Source organism: Schistocerca nitens, chromosome 4 (assembly GCF_023898315.1).
Source record: "Schistocerca nitens isolate TAMUIC-IGC-003100 chromosome 4, iqSchNite1.1, whole genome shotgun sequence".
NCBI lineage: Eukaryota > Metazoa > Arthropoda > Insecta > Orthoptera > Acrididae > Schistocerca > Schistocerca nitens.
The window spans coordinates 301,414,268-301,429,972 of NC_064617.1; the positions used below are offsets into that span (position 1 = coordinate 301,414,268).

At 40.3% G+C, this 15,705-nt stretch overlaps 1 protein-coding gene across 1 annotated transcript in view; it reads right to left on the reverse strand.

Moving 5' to 3' along the window:
• Positions 1–321: 321 nt before the first annotated feature.
• LOC126251530 (histone-lysine N-methyltransferase NSD2) overlaps positions 322–15,705 on the reverse strand; it is a 115,668-nt gene continuing 100,284 nt past the window's right edge. The window contains exons 17-19 of the mRNA XM_049952024.1: positions 13,572–13,743; positions 5,459–5,613; positions 322–2,818 (exon numbers count right to left, since the gene is read on the reverse strand). Coding sequence (XP_049807981.1) covers positions 1,247–2,818; positions 5,459–5,613; positions 13,572–13,743 — 1,899 coding nt within the window. The 3' untranslated portion in view covers positions 322–1,246. The remainder of the gene's footprint in view (positions 2,819–5,458; positions 5,614–13,571; positions 13,744–15,705) is intronic.

Consider the following 15,705-nt stretch of genomic DNA (forward strand, 5'->3'; position numbering starts at 1 on the left):
GTTCACTAGACCCCACTGTTTCACACATTCCAGTGGGCAGGACGACATTAATACGACAACTAGTTTTACTCCCACCCAACAGGACAAACAAAATGACATCATGCAATCATTATATGGACTGAAGTATTTTATTAGGTGACATAAGCAAGAAAACTTCTTTCAATATACAGTAAATGGTTTTCGGATCGTAGTCATAGCAGCCTGATGACGTAGAAGAAACAACAAAGCTGTACCTAGGTGGATACAATAACATTTAAATAAGACACATACGAATAACACTTTCTGACATAATTTAAATGAAATGGTAAGTCAAAGACAAAATTCGGAGTGCTAAGACATTTAATCTTGTGAAGTACCTGGCATGCCAAATGACACACCAAGCAACTGGCCAAAGGCGAATGGAACAGTAAAATATGCTGTACACTAATATGTTCATGAAAATACATGACACATTTGATTCAGTAAGTATTAATAGAATTTACATAAATCAAGTAACATTAAGCAGAAATCATAGTTTCTATAACAAGTATAGCACAAAGCAAAGAATAATAAAAATCATTTTCAGAAACTTTATTTCTGTATTAATATTCAGTAGTTCATTGGAATAATATTTGTATTTGATGAAATTTTTGGCTAAAATTTCATTAAACAAATTGTGCCATATATATATGTACAACAAAAAAGAATCGAGACTAAAAAGTAATCATAACATCGCACACAAATTCATAAAAACTAAAAATTAAGAAATGTCAAATGTAAATATGTGAGATGTGTGTGGATGCTTGTAAATGATTGAAATGGAGTTGATTACAAATGATGCTAATACAAAATATAGTCACTTTTCATAAACTAATTGCACATGCAGTGATGACAGCAGAATACGAGACCAATTTTCCAATGTCAGTTTTAGCAATGGCAGTCACATATGTTTAAAATTCATTTCACACAATTTTTGGTTTCAGCTGAAAAATTGTTGAACACAACTGGAAATCTTCACACAAGGAGGTCGAAGGTAGTACGCAACTAACACATCTATAACACATGTAAATGCAAATTTAATTTTAGGTAAAAAACACACTTTTGGAAGAGGGAGAAAAAGGGATTCTAAAAACCTCTACTACTGACAGGAATGTTATCAATATCTATTCCAATTGGTTGTCAATTCTGTTGTCAAAAACAAGCCAATAACAACTACTCACACTAATATTCTCACCCATTAGTATAAAATTCACAGAGTCAATGAGATTCAACCATGTACTGGTAATAGTAACGGTGATATGCAGGTCCTGTCTACTTTGTCTACTATTGATTTGTTTTCTAAACTACTTCGTAAAACACTAGCCTCTTCTGAAATTTCTGTTTCCATGCTGCCATCTAAATTGCTTCCAACAATTTTTGCTCCCTTTTTTGATTTAAAATGTGCTTCTTTTGACCACCTCCTTCTTTGTTCCGCAGGACTGCAAGATTTTAACTGGAACCTTGTTGCTCCTTGCAATGGCTTTCTCAGTTTTGGGGTTTTCTGGGCAGGAACATCCTCAAAATCATCATAAAACCGATTTGGTATCCTGCCACGCTTTTTGGACGGGTGCTCATCACATTTATCAGGAGATACATCATTAGCAGTTACCCTAATGCCATTCTTTTTAGCAGTATTTGTCTTGGCATTGCTGGATGTTTTACTGTCATCGGATCGAGGGCTAATCAATTCTGCTGTTTCATCTTCATTAGCAATATTAGGTGATCTAACTGTTCCACTGCCTGGTAATTTCTTCCTTGCGAGATTTTTTTTTTGGTCTGCTGTTGCACCTGTTTCCACAACTTTACCTGCTACATGACTCGTCCCATTTTCAGCTGTATGGCTGTCCTTATCCTTTGCTCGCTGGCCACTTAAAGTTTCCTTTGGCTTCAAACTTTTATTCCTTGAGTCTGTTGCTTGTAAACTAACAGGAGATCGTTTTCCTTTTGCAGTTTCCTTCGATAACTTCGTAATCCCTTCACACTGCTGCTCGAGATCTGCACTGCTTATGGTAGTCAACGACACTTCTGATTCAACTGCACTCTCTGAAGCATTAAGTTTTTTTGAATCACTAGTTATTTCAGGTTTTAACAAAAACTTATCTATTGGTCCTTCCCCTGCAACATGTTTTCTTGGTCTGCCCCTTTTTCGAGGAACTGAAACTTGTTGAATAACCGTTGTATTGTTTGTAGTATGCGCACTTTTCTGAGACACATCAGAGACTCCTGGATCATTTACATTTGGTGTATTAGCTAAACTATCACTTCCTTTAGTTTGTTCCAACACCTGTTTGGAAGAACTTTTCTTACCATCACTCTCAGAAAACACTTCAGTCTCATCACCTGAGGATCCAATGCCACTTTGCCGAGTTTCCTTCTGGTTTCTTTCACTGTTATTATTGTAGCTTGTCTTCCTTGTACCAACTTGTTTGTTTAAAAAGGATGTTGAATTTTTAGTATCAATATTATTTACACCTAACAAGTTTTGTGCATTGTTGCTGTTCACTCCAATGACACTACTTGCTGAAGCCTCACTGTGTGTACCACTTTTTGAACTATCTTTTTCCACATCACTTTGAATGTTCCCAGCACACGACGAAGTGCTCTGCAATTCATGCCTTTTTACTGACTGCTGTTTGTCAACAAAACAACTCTCAGCATTTCGGTTCTTCTTGGGGTCTTCAGCTGATTTTTCACTGTTACTGGTTTGTTTCATTACTTTATTCAATGGTGACTTCTGATTAAGTTTTCCTGATGAGCTTGCTGCAGTCTTATCAACTGACTTTGATTTGGAGCTGCTGCCCTGAAATCAAGCACAGGAAATGTTTAAAACATAATTAAGAGGCATATTTCAACCAATATTAACATAATTTTTATGACTGACATGTGGCAGAAATGTGGTATTCACTAAAGGTGGCCAGTTCTGAATTATCAAAAATCTATTTTTTCAGTTGCTTCAGATAACAAATGTCGATATGATATATAGCAGTCCCTTCCAAATTGTTGAAAAGGACAATGAAAAGAAAAACACAGGGATATTTCTTATCTTTAAATGTCATGAACGAACCCTCACTTTTTCTGTGTTACATTTACGTGCTTGCATAAAACTTTGACCTCTGTAACGTGAAATTTTTCTTTAAATTTGTCTACATAATGCTTTAGACAAAGTAAAATCAAGCAATCACAACATTTCGAAATGAAGTTGCAGATAACTGACAAATTTATGAGGAGGCTAACTAACTTCTCTAAGTTTCGAGTTGTGCTATTCTTTTAAAAGGACGGGCACAAATAGTTACCCCAAAACTTTTTGGGAAGTTGTTTGTATTATCTCCTGATATTTCGCCCTTTATTCTGAGCTTTTCCTGAAGAAGACTCCAAGATTAGGATCGAAACTTCAGGAAAGAATAACAGAAGAAACAATGATGCAACATCAGTTATCAAAGTTTTATAGGAATTGAATATAATAGAGGGAAACATTCCATGTGGGAAAAATATATGTAAAAACAAAGATGATGTGACTTACCAAACGAAAGCGCTGGCAGGTCGATAGACACACAAACAAACACAAACATACACACAAAATTCTAGCTTTCGCAACCAACGGTTGCCTCGTCAGGAGAGAGGGAAGGAGAGGGAAAGACGAAAGGATGTGGGTTTTAAGGGAGAGGTTAGCTTGTGTGTGTGTGTGTGTGTGTGTGTGTGTGTGTGTGTGTGTGTGTGTGTGTGTTGTGCACACACACACACACACACACACACAAGCTAACCTCTCCCTTAAAACCCACATCCTTTCGTCTTTCCCTCTCCTTCCCTCTCTCCTGACGAGGCAACCGTTGGTTGCGAAAGCTAGAATTTTGTGTGTATGTTTGTGTGTCTATCGACCTGCCAGCGCTTTCGTTTGGTAAGTCACATCATCTTTGTTTTTACATATATTTTATAGGAATTGGTAATAAATACAAAACACGCAACTAGTCAGTGACTTCATTCTACAGTATCTCATGCATGATAAAGAAATAAGCGAACTAGTTTCAATAATTTGTATAATTGTTTTGTATCCGTAATTATTTTCTGTTTATGACAATTTTGTCATTCTCTATTTTTGATTTATGATAATTTGAATCTTTCCTATTTTAAATTATGAACAGTATAGGACTATCAGCATTATATCTCTCTTCATTTGATACAGAAAATCTGACTCCTAACTATTTCAATAAGGAAACTGGCCACTATGACACCTCTCCTCTGCTAAGTGAAGCAGAAAGCATATTAGATGACACTTATTTGTATGGAAGTGATGGGCTAGCAACTTATACTCACAGCACCATCATTTTGTATGTGTGTTCCTTTACTTTGGTCAAAATAAAATTATAGACTGTCTTCAAAAACACACATGCACTGTGAACAATGAAAAAGAGAAAAATCTGATTTGAAGAATACTAAAGAAGACTGTAAAATACTGAGAGATTTCCTTCCAGTACATTCAAATAATGCTATGCATTGAAACAGCATGCATGCACTGTGGTAATATTTTAATATTTAAGCAAGTGAAGATAAAAACTGAACCAAAAGTGAAGGTAGATTACCAATATACTTTCCGGTAAATTCATTTTTTACTTTATGTGTTTGAGCAGTGAAGATTCCTGCTTTCCACAACACACAGTAAGAGTTTTCCATTTTTAACAGTCTGATTTTTGCACAAAAAATTAAGCACACGGATTGGCAAACATGACAGGAGAAAATACTTACCACTGTTCACTACATTTTTGAATTAAAGGGCATAAGATGGTCACACATGTAAGAAAACCAAATAAACATGCCATATAGTAATATAGTTACATGAATAATTCAGTAATGTGAAGTATTCATTATTCCAAGTTTTGAAATCAGCCAATAACAACAACTTATAGTGAAACTTCCTGGCAGATTAAAACTGTGTGCCAGACCGTGACTCGAGCTTGGGACCTTTGCCTTTCGCGGGCAAATGCTCTACCAGCGGTGGTAGAGCACTTGCCCGCAAAAGGCAAAGGTCCCGAGTTCGAGTCTCAGTCCAGCACACAGTTTTAATCTGCCAGGAAGTTTCATATCAGCACACACTCCGTTGCAGAGTGAAAATCTCATTCTGAACAACTTATAGTACTATCATTTTACAACTACATCAATTTTTGAGCTCTATACGAGATAAATTAGATGTTTTAATCGATCAGCACTACTAGCAATTATGTCTAGAAGAAAGAGTGGAAATACTGTACAAATTTCAAAACATATGGGCGACTACCACCGATTTCAAATTATAAAACTTGCAAGACAAATTTTCTCTCACATGACTAAATACACCCGCCCCCCTCCCAACTATATTACAACATTACAAGCTTCTTACAAAAGCAAATTTGTTATTCTTGTACCCTGTCAATGATCTTCACATATACAACAACAATATAGTTATTACCTTATCATGATAAGGACAAAGGTAGCCTCGCTTCCCATCAGGTCGAATTCTCCCCTTAGCATGCTGTATACAAAACGAGTTTGTACACATGTTGCATTTCTGGACAGTTCGTTTGTTGCAGATGTTGCAGTAATGCCACGGACACACCCATTTCTCTGAAACAGTACATATTAGTTTGCATATCTGAAATGGCTTAAGCATTCTTTACATACAAAAAAGTACCACACACATCCTTTTACTTGTTCATAAATCATGCAAGTCCAGTGGGGTGATAAAGAGGTTGTCATGTAATGCTCTGTAGCACAAAAGGTGCAACAAAAATTGAATTTTACTACTTTACCAATCCAAAGAGACTTACATTTTTCTTGTTAGTGCAGAGCCATCAAGATGGAAATAGTGACCCAAGAAAATATGTAGGTACAACATATTTAGAACAGAGAGATCAGTGCTTTGTTCACTATGATAGTTTAAGAATATGGCGATAAGAGGCAACATCTTGTCTCAATAAGCTTCCAACACATAAAGAGGCAACAAATGCCATTCACCTACTTGAAACCATCTGCATGCTTGAACACAATCAGCTGGCTTAGTTCACAGGTACTACACTTTTGAGGCTCTAGGTTGGTTGTTGGTTGTCTTTGGGGAAGGAGACCAGACAGCGAGGTCATCGGTCTCATCGGATTAGGGAAGGAAGTCGGCCGTGCCCTTTGAAAGGAACCATCCCGGCATTTGCCTGGAGCGATTTAGGGAAATCACGGAAAACCTAAATCAGGATGGCCGGACGTGGGATTGAACCGTCGTCCTCCCGAATGCGAGTCCAGTGTCTAACCACTGCGCCACCTCGCTCGGTCTTGAGGCTCTAGGGTCTATCAAAGATTAATAAGAGAGTGGTCCACTTCAACCTGGCAGCAAAATGGGTAGTCTGACATACTATCCTGTGAAATGACTGCTGTTGGTGTGAGCTTCTGTGAATAATAAACTCTTGAGGATTTTGTACGTTACCATTCAATTTGGTACTTTGACCACCTTTGGTATTTGGAAAGATTTTGCAAATTGTCAAAAGATGTGTCCTTCTACTAGAAACCCTTCAGAAACAATAACTGACTAAACAAAAAACAGCTTCTTGTGAAATTGCACAAAGTAACATATGGAGCTGGTGAGACTGTCTATCAGTTGATTTGCGGAAGTTACTGCAACAATAAAAGCTAGAGATTGCTGTTATGCATATTTCTTGTATGGTTGCCTAAATTTTGTACACTATTTGCGGGTATAATGTTGTGAAAAGGGGTGGTGGTGGTGGTGGAAAATCACGTGCTAAGGATTAATGAGCAACTCATGGAACCCTCGCAAAGAATTTGATGATATGTGACAAGTTTACACCAAAGGGGAGATCATAAACACACAGAAAGTGCTGGAAACAGTTAATTCAGCCACTTAAAGTAACAAAACACAATACTATTCTTTGTTCCTGTTACACAAAGAAAACTGCCACACATCAATCCTGTGCTAAGTCTATGTGCAGTGAACACCAAATCAAACAACACCATCGTTCCTAACAGCAGGAAGTCAAATCATTGTGTTTCTTTTAACAAATAACATAATTTGTACTGAATAAAATAAAAGTTTGCTGTATTAAAATACACATGCACTATCATTTAAGTAATTTCTACATAATTCTGCTTAACACACAGATGTGGCAAATGTCGATTCCTGTAACGACCAAAATGACTTCTGGCTGTGAGGAAAAGCACATTAATGCAGAGAGAGTATGGACACAGCCAATATTGACACTGGTTAGGGCCTGTGGAGAGGAGAAAAAAAAATTGTGATTGTCTTGTGCTGCTTGGAAACAGAATGCAGTACTGAGTACACCAAGACTCCCTCCTCCTCAGACTCATTACCAAACAGGCTCCTCACATATGTGTAATAGATAATTCAGTTAATATAGACATTAGATATCATCTCAGTGAGACGGGAGATTTGGGGCTGGGTGTGCTTAAATAATGTTTACTGATGACTACAAATAATGAAGCAACAAGAGAAGTAAAAACACTATTTTGTGCCTTTGAATGCAGCAGCTCATCTGATTATGTTTGCCATCTTTCAACAGAACATGCTAGTATAAAGACATCAGAGATGAGAACTATTGCTTTGAGCCTTTTCCCAGTTAATGCTTGTGCATTACATGTTCCACTACAGCTCACACATCATCCTGATGGAATCTTCCACCCATTAACACCACTGCTAGGTGATGAGTAAGACCTTTTGCAAAATAATGCAATGTAAGACACAAATGTCTTAGTAACATCCTAAAACAATTTACATGAGTAATGAATCAATGCAGTTCAGAAAATGTCACAAAGTAAACATTAACTCTAGATATATCGAAACACAAAAGTACAAAAAGAAATTCTGAATCAAGTGTTCAAGGGATGAACTTCTTATCATCATCATCATCATCATCATCAAACACAACAATAACAATCATCAAACACAACAATAATAATCATCTTTCCTTGGAACCCTCTTGATTGTCTTCCCACACTACAGACAGTTTGGTGCAACATTTAATGAGTTGTTGTTCTTGTCTGGCATGTTCCATGTGCATGAGTTGTTGTTCTTGTACAGCATGTTGCATGCTCTACGTCAAAGGCTATGAGGTACTCTATTGTTGGCCTAAATATGAACCAAAGCAAACAGTACTGTACGACACTCATCTTCTAAGGCGTCTCAATATTGTAAAGTGGTAACTGGAATGCAGATAGACCCTCACTCCCCTATTAGCAGTGTATGTGGGGAAAGAGAGCACGATGATTATTTATTGAGATAACTCACCCGCTCAGTTTTAAAATATGTCTCTCTTCTGATAAGTGGATCTGTACAACTCAATCCCACACAGGTTACAGCAGTGCAACAAAGCACAGTACAATATATGCATCAAAATCCACCTTTGTATGATGGACATGGGAGCTGCAAGACGATATCAGTGAACCACCTCATCTTGGGTGCAAGGAGCTCAAAGTATAAGGAACATACTGTCTCCCTATTAAGCAGTTATAAGGGGGAAAGGTGAAACATGATACATGCTATGTTATCAAAAGTATCCGGACACACACACACACACACACACACACACACACACACACACACACAAAATTCATTTTAGGTGCATTGTGCTGCCACCTACTGCCAGGTACTCCATATCGGCAACCTCAGTAGTCATTAGACATCTTGAGAGAGCAGAATCACTGTATCAGTACTGGTTCCTACTCATACCAAAACACCAGCCTTAAAAATTTCCAGCCCTGCAAGTGGGGCATCATAATCTGGAAACAATACTTGGGCCACTGAGCTAAAATGATTATCTAAACTAGTTGCATAGACGTTATCTGTTACCTTTACTTTCAGTGTGACCATCAGACCTGAGATCACACGACCATTTCCTGAACATCAAATATGATGTGACTGACTTCCTCAAATGTTCCTAATTAGTGTAACGCTTTCTGCAGCAAGGAGACAGTAAAATTAGCCCAGCAACTCCTATTACATTTTTCCTCTGTTCAACAGGCCACTTAGTCTCCTCAGCTAACCAAGTTCCATGAAACCTGTGTGAGGAGAGGGGGAGCCCAAGTCCATGTACATTTGCACATTTACTCAAGTTCCTGTAGGTCCTGAGTCAACTTACTTGTGTTTTTAGCGGTTTATTAAACATATGCAAGTCAATAAACAATTTGTTTGGGGAGACAGTCATTGTACAGATACAGTTTAATCCATCGGTACCACTGTGTCAGTCACATCTGTGGAGGAGTTAGAGACCGATGCAATGTCGCATTTCTTTCGACAGACGAATGTTTAAGGCACAGAGCACGCTCATATTGGACGAAGCAGTAGGGGCAACACTGAAGGGGGGCATGTGGCCACAGTTGTAACACGCACTGTTGCTGCTATGGCTGTAACCGATGCTCACCCGTGCAATGCCGAGTAGGCAGTTGTACTGATGCTACAGCTTCCCCATCATCCTGAACAGCTGCACTGTGCCTAACAGGGTTTGACTGAGCAAGTTCTGATACCTCCCCCACACACCAATGCGATCGCCTTGGCCTGTGAACTTCAAATGACTGTGCTTTATTGAGCACATCCGTTACCGTCGGATTCTCACACTGAAGTGTTTTTTGTGGACTTCCCTATCCCGGGCTAGACAAGTAATAACACTGTGCACGTGATCAGTTTAAGACTTTTGATAGGTACTGTAACAAATTTACAATGGTGGCTCAACCCATGTAATTCTGCAGTCCAGGCTTTTTAAAACTCACTTGGGCCTTTCTGACAATGGGTAAAATTCTACATGCATTGCAATGACATGTGTTCTGTTGCAGTAAGAGGTCGAGAGACACTTGCACACATCATCAAACAATAAGCTGTCCAGGTCTTGGAAAGGCGCAAGTTGGCACAACTAACAAATGAGTGGTGAAAGCCAGAGAAAAAATAAAGCCCTACACAGGTGTGCATCACCCACGCAAAAAACCTGGAAATGCTGGTGTAACCGTTACTTGTAGGAGTCCCAATCTTCAGCGGATTCATCATATACCCGAAAGGGCAATGGTAGCATTGACAGGAGACTAGCCTCCCGTGAACATGAAGATGCCACTTGACAGAGCGGCTGCTGTTCTGTGAAAGCTTTCTGCTGGACAGTAACAAGTTGGAGTATTTCTTTCATCGAGATGTTTGTCAGGTGACTTAGCAATGACATTAACACATGGAGAAAATGTAACCCTCACTTGTTGCCAAGTTTGCTATAGCTAGATCAAACAAGATTTGTGGAACACAGTACTTTACAGAATAACACATAAGATACAGTGTAGTACAGGTTGTGTGTAGCACTGAAAACCTCGACTAGACAACAGTAACGCAGGTTACAGAAATAGGCCAAGCACTTGTTTGTGATTGCTTAAATAACACTGTTTCTTTGGCGGCTCACTAGAGCCCACCTGGGATCTGACCAAGGTGGCCTCTGTACGTAGATCTGTGAAGTGCATGAACGTACAATCTCTGAAACTGCATGCATCACGAGTGAAGCTACATGACAATCGCATTTTTTTCTATTTTTATTATTTTTGATCTGTACAAGCTTAAGGGGTTCTGAACAACCCGTATGAGTATCATTCCTGTGAGTTGTGTTCATGTGCTTCCATATCACATTTTATAAAAACTTCCAAAGTTGATAAATTATTACCGGCTGCATAGTAGGAGCATCCATGACAAAAAGGTCTCATCTATTATAGCTACAGTATTTAGTACTGTGACAGCATATAGACGTCATGGAAAAGTCATCTCCAAAACTTCACAGTGGAACAAAAACTGCTTGGTAGAGATACAATTGTAGTACAGAGAACTGTTACTTTTAATAAGACAATTGCTCCTATCAAAATGACAGTTCATCTAACAAACACAGTGGCAATGAAAGCAATGTGACCAGAACTGCATAAGGATAAAGCATTGTAAAACTGCTATTTCCAAACCTCCTGTAGCCAGGTGCACGTTAAGTAAGTGGCCCACTGATCAATGGAAAAATGTAACTTGAGTTGTTGGACTAACTTGACTCTCTCCTTGTTGCACAAAATGTCTTACTTATTATGAACAGCTGAGGAAGTCAGTTGCATCATCATGGATGTTCAGCAAACGGATTGGGCAGTTGCGTAATTTCAGGTCTGATTATTACACTGACAAGATAACGCCCACATAACTAGTTTTAGCTCGGTGGCCCAGGTATTGTTTCATGATGATGTTGCACCACTAATGCTCAGCCCCTGCATGTGCTTTTGCATGAAAATTTACCTTTTTCTGGTCCCCAGCTTGTGACCAAGTGTTCGCTTTGCTTAAATTTAAGCTTCAATCTGCCTCATGTCTGGCCAGTTTTCAGCTGAGTCAGCATTTTATATTGGCTACTGAAGCCTCTCAGCACGTTCTTGGTGCAGCGTTGGCGCACAAATATGAGGACGGATCTGAATGACCCACAGCTTATGCTTCTAAGACTAACTCCCGCTCAGCAGCAGTATTCTCAGAGTCAAAAGAGGGCTTAGCAATTGTGTTCACCCTCAAGAAATTGCACACATTCTTGTATGTGTTCTACATTCCACATAACAATGGATCAAAATCCTTTGGTTGTTCTTTTTAACCCTTTGGCTTCCATGCAGGACAAGGCAGTGCATAATTTGCAGCAGTGGGTTCTCTTCCTGTCCTGTTATCATTATCAGATCCAATACCAGCCCACGGTGCAAGACGCTAACACCGATACCTTACCTTGCCTTCTGACTGAACCAGACCTGGTGTTCGATCAGGACGAGTTGCTTTGTTTCTCTATAGATACTGAGAAACAGCACGTGGTCGACGGTTTTTCCCATCACTAATGCCGCCATAGCATAGGCTGTCACCATGGATTCGGTACTTAGTCAGGTGCTGTCTTTTGTGCAGCACTGTTGGCCAGAAAAACCCTCAGTCCTTGCCTCTGACCCCTTGTGTAATTACTTTTCCTTCCAGCTTTGCCTTTCAGTGTTTGATGGGGTTCTTTTGTTAGCTACAGAGGACACTCACTGCTCCCCGGGTTGCGATTCCCGCTACTTTACGCTATAATGTACTGTTGTTTCTGCATGTTTGCCACTGGAAGACCTCTTCAAAATGGTGCAAATGGCTCTGAGCACTATGGGACTCAACTGCTGTGGTCATAAGTCCCCTAGAACTTAGAACTACTTAAACCTAACTAACCTAAGGACATCACACACATCCATGCCCGAGGCAGGATTCGAACCTGCGACCGTAGCGGTCGTGCGGTTCCAGACTGTAGCGCCTTTAACCGCTCGGCCACTCCGGCCGGCCGAAGACCTCTTGCACCAAAGCTTTGGCTCACTGGCATGTATATTGGTCGGATACAGATGAAGACATTACACGGCTTCTTACCACTTGCACTCACTGTGTTCAGTAACAAGCAGCCCAATGGGCACCAGTTTCTCCCTGGCTGACGCTGCAGCTCCTATGGAAATGTCTAAATATAAATTTTGATGGGTCCTCCCAAATAAGTAATGGCTCATTTTAGTGGATGACTATTCCAAGTTTCCCTATGTGGTGTGTTGTCTGTCCATGTCCGCAGCAGCCACATTTTGCCTCTGTCTCATAAGATTTTTGCAACTGAAGGACTTCCATATACCGTGGTTACTGATAACGGTCCCCAGTTTGTTTCTCGAGAATTTGCAACTTCTTGGCAGGCTGATGGTGTTTACCATCTCACAACTCCCTCTGTTTCATCCTCAATCTAATGGTGAGGTCAAACACTTGGTTCGGACGCCTCAAACTCAGATGCAGAAGTATGTATCGAGCAGGTCCCCAAAAACTGCCATTTTTTTTTTTTTTTACCTTTTCACTCCAGTGAAGGACAAGAGCCTGCCAGAGTTGGTACATGAACACCAACCATGGAGCCTCCTTCACCTGCTGCATACAATGCTGCCCGCCACACACTGCAGCAGCCGCAATTGTCGGGCGATGAAATGGATGTCCGTGTCGTCACTAGTGTTTTCCATGGCTCATAATCTCAGTTCCTTGTAAAATCAGTGCTTTTTTCGACCGTACCTTTTTCCTGTACTGTGCATTTTTCTGTGTGCATGTAGTTTTCTCACCCCCTAGAAGGGAGGAGTGGTGTACCTTCACACATGACACATGCAATTTCAGAGATCATGTGTCCATACAGTTCCCAGACCCGATTACAGAGGCAACCTGGGTCGTTCCCCTGGAGCACCCTGGTGAGCCACCAAAAAATAGTATCATTTAAGCAATCAAAATCAGTGCCCAGCCTATTTCTGTGACCTGTGTTACTGTTGTCCAGTCAATGTCTTCAGTGCTATGCACAACCTGTACTTCACTGTATCTTATGTGTTGCTCTATAAAGTGTTATGTTTCATAAATCATGTTTGTTCTTGCTATAGCAGACTGACAGACAAGACATTATATACAACAATTTCATTGTTTTAAAAACAATCCCAACCACAATTGAGAATGTACGTATTGACATTCATTCCTGGCATTAACTACAAAAAATAATGGAGTTATTTAACTTCATACTTACTGTTATGAGGGTGAGAAAGACTGACACAGTCTTTGTGGTATGCCTTTGGACAGGTCTTGTGTTCACATACGATGAGGTCTCCAGCATCACCACAACTGAAGCAGATCTTTTCACCCCTCACTCGTTTCTCATCTGCTTTGGTTGGCCGAGGCCTCTGCTCTTCTTCTGCAGGCTGCAATTATGCAAATAATATGCATTATTATTGCAGGCTAAATCAAAATCTTATGTCTCACCATTATTCAAAAGAAGTGTCACTAAATTTTTATATTTATATATTTATTATTTACATTCATTCATTCAAAGATTTCCAAAATCAGTGTTATGTGTTAACAATAATGTATCTCCTCCACAAAGATACTGTAAATGTAACAATAACAACACTGACTCTATTGCAGCATCAGTCTCAGGCAAGCCATCACGGTTTGCAAAAGGATGACTACTGTGGGTTTAAAAGGACATTGTGATTGTATAAGTCCCTTGGTGCCCTGCAAATTCATGTAGAACCACGTTGAATGAAAAAGAATTGTCAGCTCCAGGGTATGTGATTTTGTCATCGAGGTTGACAATTTGGGTGACAGCAACTAAAGTCAGATGGTTACAAGTGAGATAAAACCCAGGTAGCTAAGAACTATAGCCGGTCACTGAAGTATAATGCAAGAAGAGTCATCATAGTCAGTACCACTAAAATGGGGAAAGAAAATAAAGACTGTATAAACTAGTTACCCAGTAACTTAAACTGTTAGATAAATAAAACACATACTTAAAAATTTAAAAATGCATGACAATGCAGAAGTAGAAAGTAGCTGGAGGCTACTCAGAGCACTTCTATGGTGAGAGGACAGCCACCACGAAATTCAGAAGTTTGGCACTAAAATAAAGCTGACATAGCATTCTGCAATGCAACATTCCACAGTAGCAGTGAACTAGATAATAACATGTTGTAACACAATTGTGCACTTCAGTGGCCAACTACATGTCACAACACAACTGCCTGGAGCAAGTATAAATGCTTTCCATTCGGCCATTAGCAGTACTTGTACTTCTGACTAAAGCCAACATTGTAACATTCTCCAGGCCAGTCACCGGTCAACTGTTTGGCCAAGCAGATACAGCTGCATCAAGCAGCAGCATCGAACTGGCACCACTGAGTCGAGGTCATCCCCCAGATGCCATAGCCTGACACCCCAGCCAGCCTCTGAGCGTCCTGGGTTCTATGTGGAACATATGCGTGTCTTTGCCAGCCAGTTGCGGCTGCCTGCAGTATAAACAATTCCGGCCCCAAGCTTGCGAGCTGCTGAGCTGACTCCAGTCTTGCATCTGCAAGGCGATGCACGCCACTGTTATACTGCTGTATCATTCTGTTGCGTAAGCCTACCCACATGCTGCCTACTTGCCACAGCAGGCTCCTAGAAGCAGTGATACACTTCCTGTATGTACCCAATGATTACTAAAGGATGTTGTACGCACATCAAAAAAAGTTTTGCATCACCCTGGTTCCCAGAGCTCCTGAAGATAGATGTTGACTGTGGATATTGTACCACAGACATAGTCCCTTTGACTGTACAGAGATGTCACTAAACCTGCCCAAAGATGTAAACAACCATGCATGAGCAGCACATGGAGGTGGTCCGACAGCCGATCAGTTCCAGTCATTCCACCAGGAAGAAGGTACACGGCTCGTGTTGTCTGTAGTTCAACCATGCCTAGACAGTCAATACCACAGTTCAATTGTGTCCGCATTGTTACTTTGTGCCAGGAAGGGCTCTCAATAAGGGAAGTGTCAAGGCATCTCAGAGTGAACCAAAGCAATGTTGTTTGAACATTGACGAGAGACAGGACCTGTCGAGGGCAAGCCTCGCTCAGGCTGCCCAAGGGCTACTACTGCCTTGGATGACTGCTACCTATATATTATGGCTCGGAGGAACACTGACAGCAACGTCGCCATGTTGAATAATGCTTTTCATGCAGCCACAGGTCATCGTGTTACGACTCCAACTGTGCACAATAGGCTGCTTGGTGCGCAACTTCACTCCCGACGTCCATGGGAAAGCCCATCTTTGCAACCACACCACCACGCAGTGTGGTACACATGGACCCAACAACATGCCAAATGGACTGCACAGTATTGGCATCA